Below are 16,024 nucleotides of genomic sequence, written 5' to 3'. Positions count from 1 at the left end.
TTTCTCCTGGTGGGGTTACGTGTAGCGCGACATGAACCGAAGATCCCAGTTGAGGCCGTCCTCATGGGTGCAGAACTTGGCTATCAATTTCTGCTCGACGATTTTGCGTTGTCTTGTGTCTCGAAGGCCGCCTTGGAGAACGCTTACCCGAAGATCGGTGGCTGAATGTCCTTGACTGCTGAAGTGTTCCCCGGCTGGGAGGGAACCCTCCTGTCTGGCGATTGTTGCGTGGTGTCCGTTCATCCGTTGTCGCAGTGTCTGCATGGTCTCGCCAATGTACCATGCTCCGGGGCATCCTTTCCTGCAACGTATGAGGTAGACAACGTTGGCCGAGTCACAGGAGTATGAACCATGTACCTGGTGGGTGGTGTCCTCTCGTGTGATGGTGGTATCTGCGTCGATGATCTGGCATGTCTTGCAGAGGTTGCCGTGGCAGGGTTGTGTGGTGTCGTGGGACAACGGATGAACGGACACCGCGCAACAATCGCCAGACAGGAGGGTTCCCTCCCAGCCGGGGAACACTTCAGCAGTCAAGGACATTCAGCCGCCGATCTTCGGGTAAGCGTTCTCCAAGGCGGCCTTCGAGACACAAGACAACGCAAAATTGTCGAGCAGAAATTGATTCCGCACCCATGAGGACAGCCTCAACTGGGATCTTGGGTTCATGTCGTGCTACACGTAACCCCACCAGGGGGAAAAAAAAGAAAAAAAATTATCTGTTTTTAATACAACTGGTCATTCTCTCTCTTTCTCTTCCTTTCGGATGTTTTTGTCTCTCTCTCCCTCTCTGTCTTTGGTTCTGGCCGTTTGTATATTCAGTTGTCTGGTATCTAAGATTTCTCTGTCTGAACACTATTCAATTCATTTGATGGCCTTAATAACGGGCAGTTGGAAAGATTATCTGTAATCACCAGGCATTGTTCTATGACTATATATGAGGTAATTTTCAAGGAATCTGACACTCACCTGACGAAGGAGAAAGCCTCCGAAAGCTTGTGATTTTCAAATAAAACTGTTGGACTATAACCTGGTGTTGTAAGATTCCTTACATTTATTACCATCTAGAAGGGCAAGGGCATTAGGTGCTTGGGAACAATAGCAACTGAACGTTCCCCTCCAAGTCACACACCATCCTGACTTGCAAATATATCGCCGTTCCTTCATCGTCACTGGGTCAAAATCCTGGAACTCCCTACTTCACAACATTGTGGGAGTACCTTCACCACATGGACTGCAGCGGTTCAAGAAGGTAGCTCACCACCACCTTCTCAAGGGCAATTAGCAATGGGCAACAAATGCTGGCGTTGCCAGCGATGCCCACATCCCATGAATGAATTTTTAAAAAATTGTTGAGTATATTCAAGACTGAAATCTTGAACTTTTTTAGACTCTAAGGCAATCACGGGATATGGGGATCGGGCAGGAAAGTGGCGTCGAGGTCGAAGATCAGCCATGACCTTCTGGAATTGCGGAGCAGGCTCGAGTGGTTTTACTCGAGCCTGCTCCGCAATTCCAGAAGGTCATGGCTGATCTTCGAGAGGCCTACTCCTGCTCCTATTACTTATGTTATTTTATTGCCACATTCCCTGCCCCCTCATAAACCTTTCCTGTATGTAGTCCTACAGTAATTTGAGCCTCGAATTTTGGAAATATTAATGGCTCCACAAATATCTCCCCGGGTTCCTTATCTGTGACCTATTAACTCTGAGCAGGGTTAGGAGCAAGAGAATTTTTGGAAATAAATGTGTCTTACAAAGTGTCTAAGTCCCTGTTTTTGAGTGGATGCCAGACTTATTCTCTTAAAAGCGGTTTGGGAGTTTTTGCTTCTGAGCTGACAGCAATTAATCATAGACTTTTCTTAATTTCAGATCCTGAAATGTTATGTCTATGGGGATATCCTCTTGGTGAGGTACAGGCAGGCTCAATTCAGTAAATCTACAACTCTCAAAGTAGAGAAAGTAATGCTGGGCAAATAATTCACCAGAAATCGATAGTAAGGATCTCTGAACAATCACCGGTGGTCAGTTAAAGTTGCATTGTTTTTATCTGACAAAGCTGGAACATGATAGTCACCAAATGCAGAACAGTTTTCACCTTTAGCTATTTAGCATTCGAACCAGGTGCTGATGAGGTTCAAAGTCACATGCCTTGAAAATCTAGAGTTAATGAAAGTGGTCATTATAGAGAAGTACTTTACCTTCTTTACGTGTGCCCTGTCATTAACTTTAAACAGCCTTCCATGTTTGAAGAGTAGACTTCATCTGAAGAACTCCGAAGACAGCCATTAGATCAAAGTGAAAGTCAAGTGGGCAGGGACGGTTCTCATGGAACACATTCACTGGGCGACAGATGATGTACCCAAAATTCATCTTTTTGTAGACTGATGGGGACAGTCATCTATGTTTTTAATGGTGCCCCTGCTCTGAAAGTTGCAAAGCTCAATGGTTATTATGTTTAAAAGAAAGATAGCTCCTGATGAGTGTGCAGAAAGATCAACTGTGCTGAAAATTGATTTCAGCTAGCGGGTGTGCCTTAGTGAGGTTTTCCTACTGTGCTTGATCTCAGTGGGAGGTTGCAGCTTGAGACAAGTTATAATAATCCACCCCCCCCCCAACCAGAAATTCAGATGTGAAACACATGGAAATTCGAAAAAGAGGTTCAAACAAAATTAGATCTAATATATTTGAAAGAAACATTTAACAGTAAAATAACTTGGGAAAAGAAGAAAATGTAAATGTTCTGCGCCCTAACCTCTTCCACTCTAATCAGTATATTAATCTCTTTTAGGAACTTAGGAACAGGATTAGACCATTCAGCCCCTTGAGCCTGTTCTGCCATTCAGTTAGATCATGGCTGATCTGTATCTTAACTGTATCTAGCCGCCTTGGTTCCGTAACCATTAATACCCTTGCCTAACAAAAATCTATCAATTTCAGTTTTGAAATTTTCAATTGACCCCCAGCCTCAATAGATTTTTGGGGAGAGAGTTCCAGATTTTCACTACCGTTTGTGTGAAGAAGTACTTCCTGACATCACCCCTGAAAGGCCTAGCTCTAATTTTAAGGTTATACCCCCTTGTTCTGGACTCTCCCACCAGAGGAAATAGTTTCTCCCTATCTACCCTATCAACTCCTTTTAATTATCTTAAAGACCTCAATTAGCTCACATGTTAATTTTCTATATTCAAGGGAATACAACCCTAGTCTATGCAAACCTGTCCTCATAATTTAAACCTGTTTGCCCAGGTCTCTCTGCCTGTACTTCAATACTATGAACATCAAATAGCCAGTTTGCTATAAGGTATTTGACCTATACACACCTTTATTACTTTGGAGTGGTTTTATTACATTTGGTAAATCTGGGTGAGTTGAGTCTCTCCATTCTTGTGTAGGTAAGATAAGCTACAGTTTCAATAAGAATTTTGCCCACTTGGAAATTTCTGCTGCAGTGAGATGGGATGGGGTAGAGTGCTGAAGTATTTTTGGAGAGTCTCTGTAATAGAGATCAGAAAGCTACCATTCTGCATTTAGTTTTGTTTTACTGCCCAGGATTTATTGTGCATCAAATAGAGTGCTCGGTTTCTGATGACTTGATTTTTAGGGAAAATAGGTGTAGGCTGGGAGAAGGATCAGTACAAATGCACGTTGGAGGGAATGAACTGTACACTTACTGATGCTCTGGTCTTCCTTTGTTTCCTGTGTTTTCTGATCAAAAGTAGCCCAAAAGCAGATGTCTGTGTAGAACCTTAACCATTGTGACATTGGCAGTTTGTGGTGTCTATATTCAAGGGAATATATATCACCAGGCATTGTTCTGTGATTTATAAATGCGATAGGTTCGAGGATTTCATTTCCACATTCACCTGAGGAAGGAGGAAGCCTCCGAAAGCTTGTGGATTTTAAAATAAAATTGTTGGACTATAACTTGGTGTTGTAAAATTGTTTACCATTGTGACATTGTTAAATATACAGATATTTCCATTTTAAAAAAAAAATCCTTCTTGAATTCTTCCCTTTATGTGCCAGTGAAATTCTGGATGGGATAGCAGAGTGGGAGAATTGAATGCGTGCCCTGTGGCACTCCAGGTCAGTACTCCCTCCCATTGAGCTGCACCAGTGCACCTCCCAGACAATATCTAAATGTCATTAATATTTTGAATGATATAATCGTTCCAAGTTAATACACTCCTGCTTTAAGTACTTCGGATTAAAACTGGCCACTGGAATCCAACACATGCTAATCAATTCCTAAGGATGTGCCTCAATAGTGCTAATGAATACAAGATAAATTTCTGAACCCTCTGTAAAGGTGGGAACCATTTGTTATACATCTTTAAATGTAATTTAAATCCATCGATAACTTTATGGAGATGAGCACAAACTGATGGGCACTGATCAGACCAGTGTTCCAAATTTCAGTCAATTGGGAGATTTTAACATTTTAGGCTTTCAATTTTTGGCATTTACACTTGTAGTCGGATAAAATGATCGACCTTTTGAAATCTCATTATTAACTGGAAATATGCTCTTTTCCCAATCTATTCGTTGCATTTCTTGGTGTCCCATATGTGCAGTAAGCTCAGTACAGTCCCACAACACCACCAACATCAATTAAATTAAAACTCCCAAATATCTTATTTTAATAAGTAGTTTAAAAAACAGCATAATTAATTTTAGAGTACTTCTCACTAAGGAACTTAAAACCCAATTCCATTAGAGTTCATGTAGTAACGTCCATAATTCATATTGATGGGGAAACATTCACATATCACACTTCATAGAAAGCCATCACAGAAGTCATGAAGTTCTGCCACCAACCCCCTGCTCCCCCCATACCCTCCTCCCTCGTTGCTCCAGGATGGGATCTTAATCTCATGTTTCAGAAATTTATGCATCCACAACTTTGACCTATGTTTTGCATGGGTTACACCAATCATAATGGCTTCCCTTTTAGCAGGGAGGCTGAGTGAATTATCGGCCTTGATTGTTGATCAACCTTATTTCATATGTTATCAAGACAGCTATTCTGAGACCACATTCCAGTTTTCTTCCAAAAATATTGTCTCTTCCAAATTTCACAGGATGTTACCATTCTTTCTTTTTTCTTCTTTTTCATTCCCATCCAAATTGCAGAAAATATGTTTGGAGTGTTGCATGTTGCCTTGCTTTGTAGACTGCACTAAAGTTACCAAAAAGCTGATACAACCATTTGTCTATGTCATTTGCACTCTTAAGAAAACCTGTTCCCAAGCAAAGATTAACTCAATGGTTCAGTGAGTGTATATTGTGCTCCCATAGATTAGCAGGAAGTGAACTCTTCTCAAAATCAAAAGCCATTCTACAGGAGCACTGGCTACATCTTGAACCTACTTCAAAAAAGGTTCTTCTTGACTGAACTTACAAAACTATCAGGTGCAATTGTTTGTGTACGTTGATTTAGTTCTTTCACAATTTTGGGTTCTGCAATTCCTCCAAGCCAGTTTTCATGATGTTATGAGCACTTGTCATTTAAAATTTTTTTCACAAAGAACAAATAATCTCCAAAGATTGAAACAGGAAGAAGTTCAAGTTCTTGATGCCTTTGTAAAATCATCACTGACTAGCAAAAATTAGTTAGAAATGGCCAAGTTAATCAATACATGTAACTTGATTAAATAATATCACCAAGACATTCTCTCTGGGATATCAGATATTTTGGTTTGTAAAGGAGGTACTGACTGCCATAAATAACGATTATCACCAGTTGAAGGGCAGTAAGAAAGAAAAGGCAAAACTTGAATGGCATTTTTCATATCTTCAGGATGTCCCAAAGCATTTCACAGCCAATGAATTGCTTTTTGAATTGTCGCCACTGTTGTTTTGTAGGCTGCCATTACAACCCAAACTGAGATTAGCGGTGAGGCTATAGAAGAAACTGCAAGTAGAATTCTCGTCACTTGGTTGTAAAGCTGTAAAATGGAAAGAGTTTTATGACTGTGTAATATTTTCTTTGGGAATGAGAGACCTGTGGTTCTAACTCCCTAACCACAGATTGTGGCCTGGGTGCATGTATGCATCTGAACTCCCTAGCGATGGTCCACTTCCCTGCTGCCCACCCTATATTCAAAATCCCTTTGTACTTATATACTTAGTCCTACGTTACAACAGTGACTGCACTCCAAAAGTGCTTCACTGGCTGTAAAGTGCTTTGGGACGTTCTGAGATTGTGAAAGGCATTATATAAATTCAAGTTCTTTTCTTTAATAATCAATACCTTTGTAATTTGCTGCAAACAAAATGGGGAATTATGACCCACTGTAATGTTCAGTATTGACATCACCAAAGGTTTGCAACATTTTTCTTTGACATGAACACTGCAAAGGAGGCGACTGTTTTACATTTATTGTCTTCAGAAGCATTTTTGAAGAAACAGATTGCTGTTAAAAATAATAGTTAAGAGGTCATATCTAGTGTCTGGGGTTCAGATGATTTTGTTCTTGTGGTTTATGGTGATGTGAGACCCGTTGTTTCGCTGTAGTCTTGTAACATATACAAAAGCCCTACTTCAAAGAGTTAGGCTGTTGGTAGTACAAGTTCTATTTTATGTGTATTCCAGAGTAAATGGCAGAATGTAAGACATTGGCATTAAGAATTGTGTTGTTTGTGGCATCTTGGCTTAGCCTGGGGCTTTTAGTTGGCAGAGCTGAGTGGCAGTGAGGAGGACTGCAGGAGAAAAAATGGGTAAAGCGGAGGGAAAAAAATAGATGTCTAATAAATACCAAGTGTTTTCTTGAAATGCTTGAAGTTGTTAGCAGCTGGTGAAAGGGTAATCTGCTTGTCACTCCATCACCCTAATACAATTTGAGGTAGTGTTTGACTGAGCAAGATTAGGGGTTCCTTTCTTCACATGGGCAAAACAAGGAGAACAACTCTGCAGTGCTTCATTCTACAAGCTGTCAACAGCCTATTTGGAGTGCACGGACCATCTTGTAAAACATGCACAATGTGTCGTGAAAACTACCAAGGGACAGGTTAAATATTAAAGGAGCCTCAACTATTCTCTTTAACTTGAAGTGAAAGATGACTTATAGAAATATCAAAAGCTAAAGCAAGTTGAAGATTTATTTTTACTGCAGTGTTTTGATCTTTTTGCAACTTATTGTCAAAATATAAGACCATTTTCACTTTAGCTTGGACTTTTGCCTGCTATTGCTTAAATTCCATCAAAACAGATCTGCAAAGTTAAGGCAACCATTCCTGACTTCGATGGTAGTCATGATGTGGAGATGCCGGTGATGGACTGGGGTTGACAATTGTAAACAATTTTACAACACCAAGTTATAGTCCAGCAATTTTATTTTAAATTCACAAGCTTTCGGAGATTTTCTCCTTCCTCAGGCAAATGAAAACATTTGCCTGAGGAAGGAGAAAATCTCCGAAAGCTTGTGAATTTAAAATAAAATTGCTGGACTATAACTTGGTGTTGTAAAATTGTTTACAATTCCTGACTTCAGTATTTAATGGCACACTGGACCTATTGAAATATCGTTGCAATGCTCAACACTAAATCAACAGGAACTGTGTACATTAGTTCCAGTATCAAAGGAATGTGACTAATCACAATGTCTACTCCTTGATAACGGTCATCTTGATAAAATGGCTCAATGTCTAAAGTGACCAATTTTTCTCGGAACCACAAGTTGAAAGAGCCTCAGCAGCAGTCACTTGCTAAAGTGGCTGAAGCATAGGGTGTAGCCAATGAGTTAAGCAACAGAATCAGAGAATCTTACGGCACAGAAGGAGGCCATTTGGCCCATCGTGCCTGTGCCTGCTCTTTGAAAGAGCTGTCCAATTTAGACCCACTGGGTACTCAGTATCAGGATTAAGAACAGTTGTACCTCCTGGGTGTGGAGAAGTACTTTGTGTGAAGTATAAAGTACTCTTTCCCCCTTCTCCACATATAGTTATGGTGAAAAATTATTAAGTATCACTCATACCTATAAGGAGAAATCTCTCCTTTCCTTTCTGGCAGCTTACTGGAGCTCCTTGCATGTCAAAACTTGAAGCCAGAAGAGAACTACTGCTTTGATGTATGTAGCAGATCTCTCAGCAAATGGCTTGTCATTTTGGGAACATCAATCAGCATCTTCCCTGGTCACGGATGCATATTCTGGAGCAGTCAGTGATGTAAAAAAAAAATGAATACTGGCCTTGTTCCCAGAGATTTTATTTGGCTACTAGCTTAAATAGGGAGAATTTCCATCAGTATTCCTTTAAAATCCATTACAATTACTTCTGATTAATTTTTAAAAAATTAATGTTCAAGTTGAATATCTGTTTTAAATGGTAAGTGTTGATATCACTGAGGTGACCTGGTTTGGAGGGAACTCATATTAATGTACCCAGTTGAAAGAAAATGTATGCAAAATCCTGCTGGGTTAATGACTGTATAGCCTTACCAATGATAGTTAAGCTCCTTCACACAATTGGCCTGAGTAATGCATCCCAGTTAAACCCTGATGTAATCAGCACCTAACTGCTTTAAAATGATGTTGAGTTTGATTATTTTGTAACTTTTTTACAAGGGAAATCTTGTCACCTACCTATTTTTGTATTTTCTTAAAATAGATAAACATTACAACACAAACAGACTGGTTAGACAGACTGGGACTTTTTTCCCTGGAGAGTAGGAGGTTAAGGGGTGATCTTATAGAAGTCTATAAAATAATGAGGGGCATAGATAAGGTCGATAGTCAAAATCTTTTCCCAAAGGTAGGGGAGTCTATAATGAGGGGGCATAGATTTAAGGTGAGAGGGGAGAGATACAAAAGGGTCCAGAGGGGCAATTTTTTCACTCAAAGGGTGGTGAGTGTCTGGAACGAGCTGCCAGAGGCAGTAGTAGAGGCGGGTACAATTTTGTCTTTTAAAAAGCATTTGGACAGTTACATGGGTAAGATGGGTATAGAGGGATATGGGCCAAGTGCAGGCAATTGGGACTAGCTTAGTGGTATAAACTGGGCGACATGGACATGTTGGGCCGAAGGGCCTGTTTCCATGTTGTAACTTCTATGATTCTATGATTCTAAACCCAATTAGTTAGTGTCCATGTACTTATATTTAATCTAAGTTCATATTTCCTACACAACAACAAAGACTGCACTTGAAAAACAATTCATTAGTTTTGAAGCACTTTAGGGCATAGTGGGTTTGTTGTTCTATATTTATTTCAATTTGTTAACATTTACAAAAAATTAAATGTTATTCTTTGGAACAGCCTCATGCCTGTCTGAATTTGCCAGAATTACCTTTTTTTCCCCAAAAAGGAAACAACTTCCCCAGGTTAATTCCAAACTATTCTGCTGACATGAATGCCAAACATTAAGAACTTACAAGAATTATCTGTTGACCTTCCAGGCATGTTGCGAGAATGGTATAACTATAGAGCTAAATCAATTACTTCCCTTGGTATCTTTCAGGATCCATATCTTTTGAACATTTGGTTCAAAAATCTTCCTCTGAAACGCAAACAGTATTTCTTCCGCTATTCCTCTTCACCTCTACTATGGTCCTGTTTGCCTGGGATATCATTTTGAGTAACCGCCTGCATATTTTATAATTTACAGTAACTTATGGTAGATGGGCACTTAATTATTCAGTTTCCCAGCAAAAAATTGAAACCATGAACTTATTTGAATCTGATGTAAATGCGATTTACATTCGAGCCCCCTAGCTGACTCTGCCCACCTGATCACACAGATATCTGGTGGTGCCAGAAGTTAGCTTCTCCCTAATCATGCCAACAGACATGGCTAAAATATGGTAAAAACTAACAAAGGTACCTTAGCACTTAAATTTTTATTGACATTGTGAAAAGGACCACTAACTTTGTGCATTGGTGAGTTCCAATAAAAAAAATTAATATTTTGAAACCTTGTTTGTAATACTGACACATACAGCAATTTGAAACATGTCTGTACTATTAAAAAAAAACTTTCAAAAGCTATAAAATAGCAAGCTGTGTTTTCAAATCAGTTTCGATATTATCTATTATGGATAATATATTTCTAAGAAATTTGTTGCTAAGCCAACAACCCCCCGCTCCCCCTGATATTACTGCAATACTGGATGTCACAGTCTTGAGATGCACGGACTGTCAGATCTGCTGACACTGTCCTGCTTGTTCTGCTTTCACTTAAGATGCTGTCTCCACTGCACTCCACACACCCATTGCATAGTGGTAACTCGAAAATTATAGTCGTCTTTTGTAAATTTAGGCCACATAATAAAAGAATAGCAAGTGCCAGGCATGGATTTGAGGCAGTAATTCAATCTTCTGGTTCTGTTGACACTCATAAATTACTCAAGCCTAGCTCTTACAGTTTGACGTCATCAGAACTGCTCAGTTGAATTACTGCCTTGTAAGTTGCTGCCAGCCATCTATTATCTTATATATCTAAACTACGTAGCTATAAATAACACTAACACTATAATCGGTCTGTCAACATGCGACACCCTACAATATGTGGAATTGGAAATAGAAGTATTCTGACCCTCCGCTACTTTTTTGTTTTCTTTTTAATAGTGGATTTCAGTGTCAGGTTAACACAGGGTTCTGTTCGAAGACTGCTTCGGTTCACAGATGCAGTACTATGTGCAGTTTTGGACTCTACACTATAGGAAGGATCTAGAGATAGTAGAGAGGATACTGTGCAGATTAATTAGAATGCTGCCTGGCATGAGGAATTATAATTACAAACAAAGACTTGAAAAATTAGGCTTTTTCATTAGGATAGAGGAAATTACGGGATTATTTGATAGAGGTAAATTTTAAGGGATGAGACAGGGTGGATGGACACAGACTGTTATCAGGGGCTGAGGGGTCCATAACGAGGGGCCATAGATATAACAGCAGCAACATCTTGCATTTATTAAGCGCCTTTATCATAGGAAAACGTCATAAGGTGCTTCACAGAAGTGTAATCAGACAAAAATGGATGCTGAGCAAAAGAAGGAGATATTAGGAAGGGTGAGCACATACTTAGAGAGGTGGGATTTAAGTGTAGAGGCGGTGCAGTTTAAGGAATTCCAGAGCATGGGGCCTACATGGCTTTACCCTGAGAAAAACCTTCCCACAGCCTGCTTCCTCTGGTGTAGCTGAGATGTGCAGTCTCAATGGACAACCCTGGCCATCCTTAAATTAAACTGCAGAACAGTGAATTTGCAGTTACGTGTGCTTTTGTATTAGGGATTGCTTTTTGAATCTCTTGGTGTGTTGACGGATAAATGTGTCCTTTTTTTTAAATAAACAGAACAATAAAGTATTGAGCACTTAACACTGAGGGGTACTGAGTGGGTTGAAACAACATGTCCATTTTTGCAACTGTTCTCAATCTAATTTAAACTCTTATGGGATTACTAGAGCAACAATGAGATTAACTATGAACACATCGTGTTTGTTAATGGATGAAAAGTATCTATCACCCTTATAATGTTTATGTTTTTTTTTGGACAGCTGCATTTTGAGACATTACCTGATTTTGAAAGGCAATTTATTTGTGCTGTAGCACCAGACTTGGGATCCTCATCCATGTAATGCTAATCCAGATGTTTTCTGCCTTTCAGGGTGACTATGATCCCACCAAAACAAAGGTGCTTCACTTCAGTATGAACCCCTGGAGTCTGGCAAAGGAGCATCGCACAACAGAGCTGAAAAATCTGAAGGAAGAATGCGAGCGTCTCAGAGAGCGCGTGCAGATTCTGGAGGGAGGGGCAGTCCCTGAACAAATGGGGCCACACACCAGCCTGCTGCCGTCTCAGGAAATTGCAGGTATCTTTCGACGTGAGAGAAAGCCTCAGCCCATCTGCTGCTGAAACCCTTAGTCATGCCTTTGTTACCGCCAGACTCGACTATTCCAATTCTCTCCTGGTCTACAACCCATCTTCCACCCTCCGTAAGCTTGAACTCATCCAAAACTCTGCTGCCCGTATCCTAACTCGCACCAAGTCCCGTTCACCCATCATCCCGTGTTCGCTGACCTACATTGGCGCCCGGTCCGGCAGCGCCTCAATTTTAAAATTCTCACCCTTGTGTTCAAAGCCCTCTGTGGCCTCGCCCCTCCATATCTCTGTGACCTCCTCCAGCCTCGTAACCATCCGAGATCGCTGCACTCCTCCAATTCTGGCCCCTTGTACATCCCTGATTTTCATCGCTCCACCATTGGCGGCCGTGCCTTCAGCTGCCTCAGCCATTAGCTCTGGAATTCCTTCCCTGAACCTCGCTGCCTCTTTACCTCTCCTCCTTTAAGTTGCTACTTAAAACCTGCCTCTTTGACCAAGCTTTTGGCCACCTGTCCTAATATCTCCTTATGTGGGTCGGTGTCGGATTTTGTTTGATAACGCTCCTGTGAAGTGCCTTGATATGTTTAAGGCACTATATAATGCAAGTTGTTGTTGTTAATGTCCATTTTTGTCCTTTCATTCTGCTGCAAAACTCTAGATGAATTCCAGTCATTGGGAACACAAATCCCACTGTTGAGATGGCACAGCAATTTAGCTCTTTGGAGCTCCAGTGTGGTGGGACAGTTCCCCACACAAGTGATTTCCCAATTTCAGCTGCCGGGTTAGAGTCAAGTGTGCCCTGCCTGGAGGAAGAATCACATCGGGCTGCTCTCACACAGCTACTAGTTGGATAATGAGAAATGACCTTTTTAAAGGCCTGAGAATAGATTGTGTGCATGGCCATTTCAATCAATGCTGTGTGACCTGAGAAAACGTGGATGAGGGGAAATGAGAAAATATAAAATAAATTAGAAACAACCCCCCCGCCCCAGCCCAGACCTCCAAAAAAAAATTACTCAGTGAAGTTGTCATATTCACTTACAAGGTAATTGTGCTGTTTATTACATTTATCCCAGGGTGTGAGCAGCGCAAATGGATAGAGATGACATGACACCTGAATGTGTATCCTATCAGGTTGTACTATTGTTGTGGTAATGGAGATGCCAGCGAGTGATATCAGCACCATTCAGTATAATGGTTTGCAAAGAGAATTGATGTGTATGTTTTTTTTAAAAAATAAATAATTTTGCTCATCCTGAAGCTTTGTACTGATTAAAAGGAAAATCCTACACTGGAAGGAGCTTGCATTTTATGATTGTTTTTAATAAGCTGCATTGAAATGTAGTTAACCAGCATTGCAATAGGGTGTTTAAAATCTACCTTGTAAAACAACAATGCTGATTAAAACAATTAGACTTATATAAAAGTAATAAACGGCTTAAAATGCAGAACAAAAGAAGCAAAATTGTTGAAAGAGCTTTGCAGAAACAGCGTAATGTGCATTGTCAAGGATTTAGAAAATTGTCAGGGCTTAAGACTGTATTTTGTTTTTTAATCAGTTTTGTTAATTGTTCAGTTCTTGCAATAATTCATTCCTACTAGAGCACTGCTGATTATCAGTATTTCAGACCCGGTTGGCTAATGAACCCGTCTGCCTGTGTGAATCTCACAGTGTTGGTTGTTTGTGCGTTTTTTTGTTGTTGTTTAAAACATTTTAATGTTTCAGAATGGTGTGGCGCATTTAATTTTCTCACACTTCCTCCAGAATATATAGACCAATATCTGACTCGATTGATTATATTCTTGTTTACCTTGTCAGGAAAGATAGAGAATGAATGACGCCAAAAAACATTTTTTCATAAATAAAGAATTAGGACTAAGCTAGGTTCAGTCCATTTGATACCATCCTTCCAGAATACCAATCATACCATCTTCCCATTTCAACATTAATATCCAACTAATCAGGCAGACTGGACCTCGGCTCAACATCTCATTCCCAAGGTCTGATAATGCAGCACTCCCTCAGTTTAGCAGTCAAATTCCAGTGCATGGCACAAACTCACAACTGTCTGACTCGGGCAAGAATGGTACCAATGAGCCAAGCTGACTGCTAATTTTCTTTATAATTTTAAACTGCGATATTATGGACTCACTTAAAAAGCCAAACTATTTAGGGGTGGGTGTGTGCTAATTTATGGCATTCTAAAGCAAACATACTACTGTACCTTGGCACTTGCCACTTTGGACACAAGGAGGCTGTCAGTCATTTTGAAATTTGGCATATAGAGCTGGAGTGGCTTAGAGAGCACTTCGATAGAGAATGTAGCCATGTACCCTCAAGGAAGGTGTTATTTTCTTGCATTGAAGGATTTATGTCATTGCATAAAAATGCAAATTAAAAAGCCCCAAGCTCTATTGGACAATACATTAGATTTAGGTTTTGATGAAGCAGTGCCTTTGGCTGGTGAGTTCAAATTGCATTAACAGCCTCTGGCAACAAAACTAACAGTTTAAATTCAGATGGTAGTTTGAGTTGAACTCACCAAATCCTGATCATGACAGACATAGGTCCACTTATGGGAGGGACCAGTAATTGCCGAAATTTGTAACTGGTTGCGATTCATAGTTTCAAGTATTAATCTGAGTTCAGGCCAGTGGACTAGCATGTGTTGCATGCTGCTGTGGAAGGTGTTTGATTTCTCAGTATAGTTGGATAATTGATTAAAATTGAGATATTGCAAAGTATATCGTCCGCATAATGGACATACAGAAAAACAGAAAGGCTGCATATAGTGACACCACATGTCCTGGCTAAAATGGAATGATTGGGTAATTCCCCTGTCAGTCATGTCTGGAGACTGCACATAATTTGTATTATGTAACTATTCTCCACTCATAAGAACATAAGAAGCAGGAGTAGGCCATACGGCCCCTCGAGCCTACTCTGCCATACAATAAGATCATGGCTGATCTTCGACCTTAATTCCACTTTCACACCCGATCCCCATATCCCTTGATTCCCTTAGAGTCCAAAAATCTATTGATCTCAGTCTTGAATATACTCAACGAATGAGCATCCACAGTCCTCTGGGATAGAGAATTCCAAAAATTCACCATCCTCTGAGTGAAGAAATTCCTCCTCATCTCAGTCCTAAATTGCCCACCCCCATCTTGAAACTACGCCCCCGGTTCACTGCATTTTGCTGGAGAAATAATCCTGCTTTTATCAGGAGACGTTGCTGTGGTTTGGCCAAGAGTTCTGTTCGCTGTAGTGTGTACAGACTCTTTTAAAATAGACTGTTTAATGTGAGTCTTGCTGTAAGTCCCACCCCGCCTCCAATTCATTGACTGACACAGTGATATCAATACTCATCCTGAAACAGAAAATTTTAGAAATATACAGCCGGTTAGTCAGCATCTGAAAAGAGCAAAGATTGGTTAGTGTCGATGCCATCTGACCTGTGTATTTCCAGCACTTTTTTTGTATTTATTTTCCACTATCTGCATCTTCTTTTCTATTGGACGTGTATATATTGTTTAAGAAAGACATGTGCTTTGGTTCAATTGTGGTACAGAAGCTAGGGTGATGTCAGATTTTGAAATCCAAGTGAGAGAAGTGACTTTCTGGAGGTATAAATTGAACATAAATGCAACATATAGCACGTGAAGATTGCTAGCTGCCTGAAAAGATAGGCTTTAGTAGCTTCCCAGAAAGCAGAAAGCAATTTCTTGCTAGTGTTAAATTCCTATTAATTCTGTAGCTCAGAAACTAGCGTTTAACTGAACCTCTTGCAAAAACGGCTCATTAAGATTCTACCTTAATGATTTAAAAATTCTGTGTTTAATTCATGTCTGTACAAATACAGGCATCTATTTTAATCATCTATTGATGTCTATTTTAATAGAGCTAGCCATGATAGTAGCTACATGTAAGACTTGTATCAGCTGGGACAGTAGATGAAATTGTCAGCATATAGATTACTTACTGAGAAACCTCATGAAAAGACTTGAAAAGAAAGACTTGCATTTATATGGCACTTTATCATGTCTCTCGTGAACATCTCAAAGCAATTCACAATGAGTTATTTTGAAGTGCAGTGACTTATGGAAGCAAACATGGCAGCCATTGTGCACACAGCAAAATGCTGTTTCCTGCAAACAGCAATGAGATGAAAGACTATTAATCAGTTTTTTTTTGGTGGCGTTGT

At 40.1% G+C, this 16,024-nt stretch overlaps 1 protein-coding gene across 3 annotated transcripts in view; it reads left to right on the top strand.

The window, feature by feature from the left end:
- The window catches only part of mad1l1 (mitotic arrest deficient 1 like 1), a 730,635-nt gene that overhangs the window by 380,337 nt on the left and 334,274 nt on the right, over window positions 1-16,024 (top strand). For all 3 annotated transcript variants that reach the window (XM_068002947.1, XM_068002946.1, XM_068002948.1), the window contains one exon: window positions 11,601-11,805. In XM_068002947.1, the coding sequence (XP_067859048.1) occupies window positions 11,601-11,805 (205 nt within the window). The remainder of the gene's footprint in view (window positions 1-11,600; window positions 11,806-16,024) is intronic.

Source organism: Heptranchias perlo, chromosome 22 (genome assembly GCF_035084215.1).
Source record: "Heptranchias perlo isolate sHepPer1 chromosome 22, sHepPer1.hap1, whole genome shotgun sequence".
NCBI lineage: Eukaryota > Metazoa > Chordata > Chondrichthyes > Hexanchiformes > Hexanchidae > Heptranchias > Heptranchias perlo.
The sequence above is the reverse complement of the archived record's forward strand: the minus strand, read 5'-3'. Positions and strand labels throughout refer to the sequence as shown.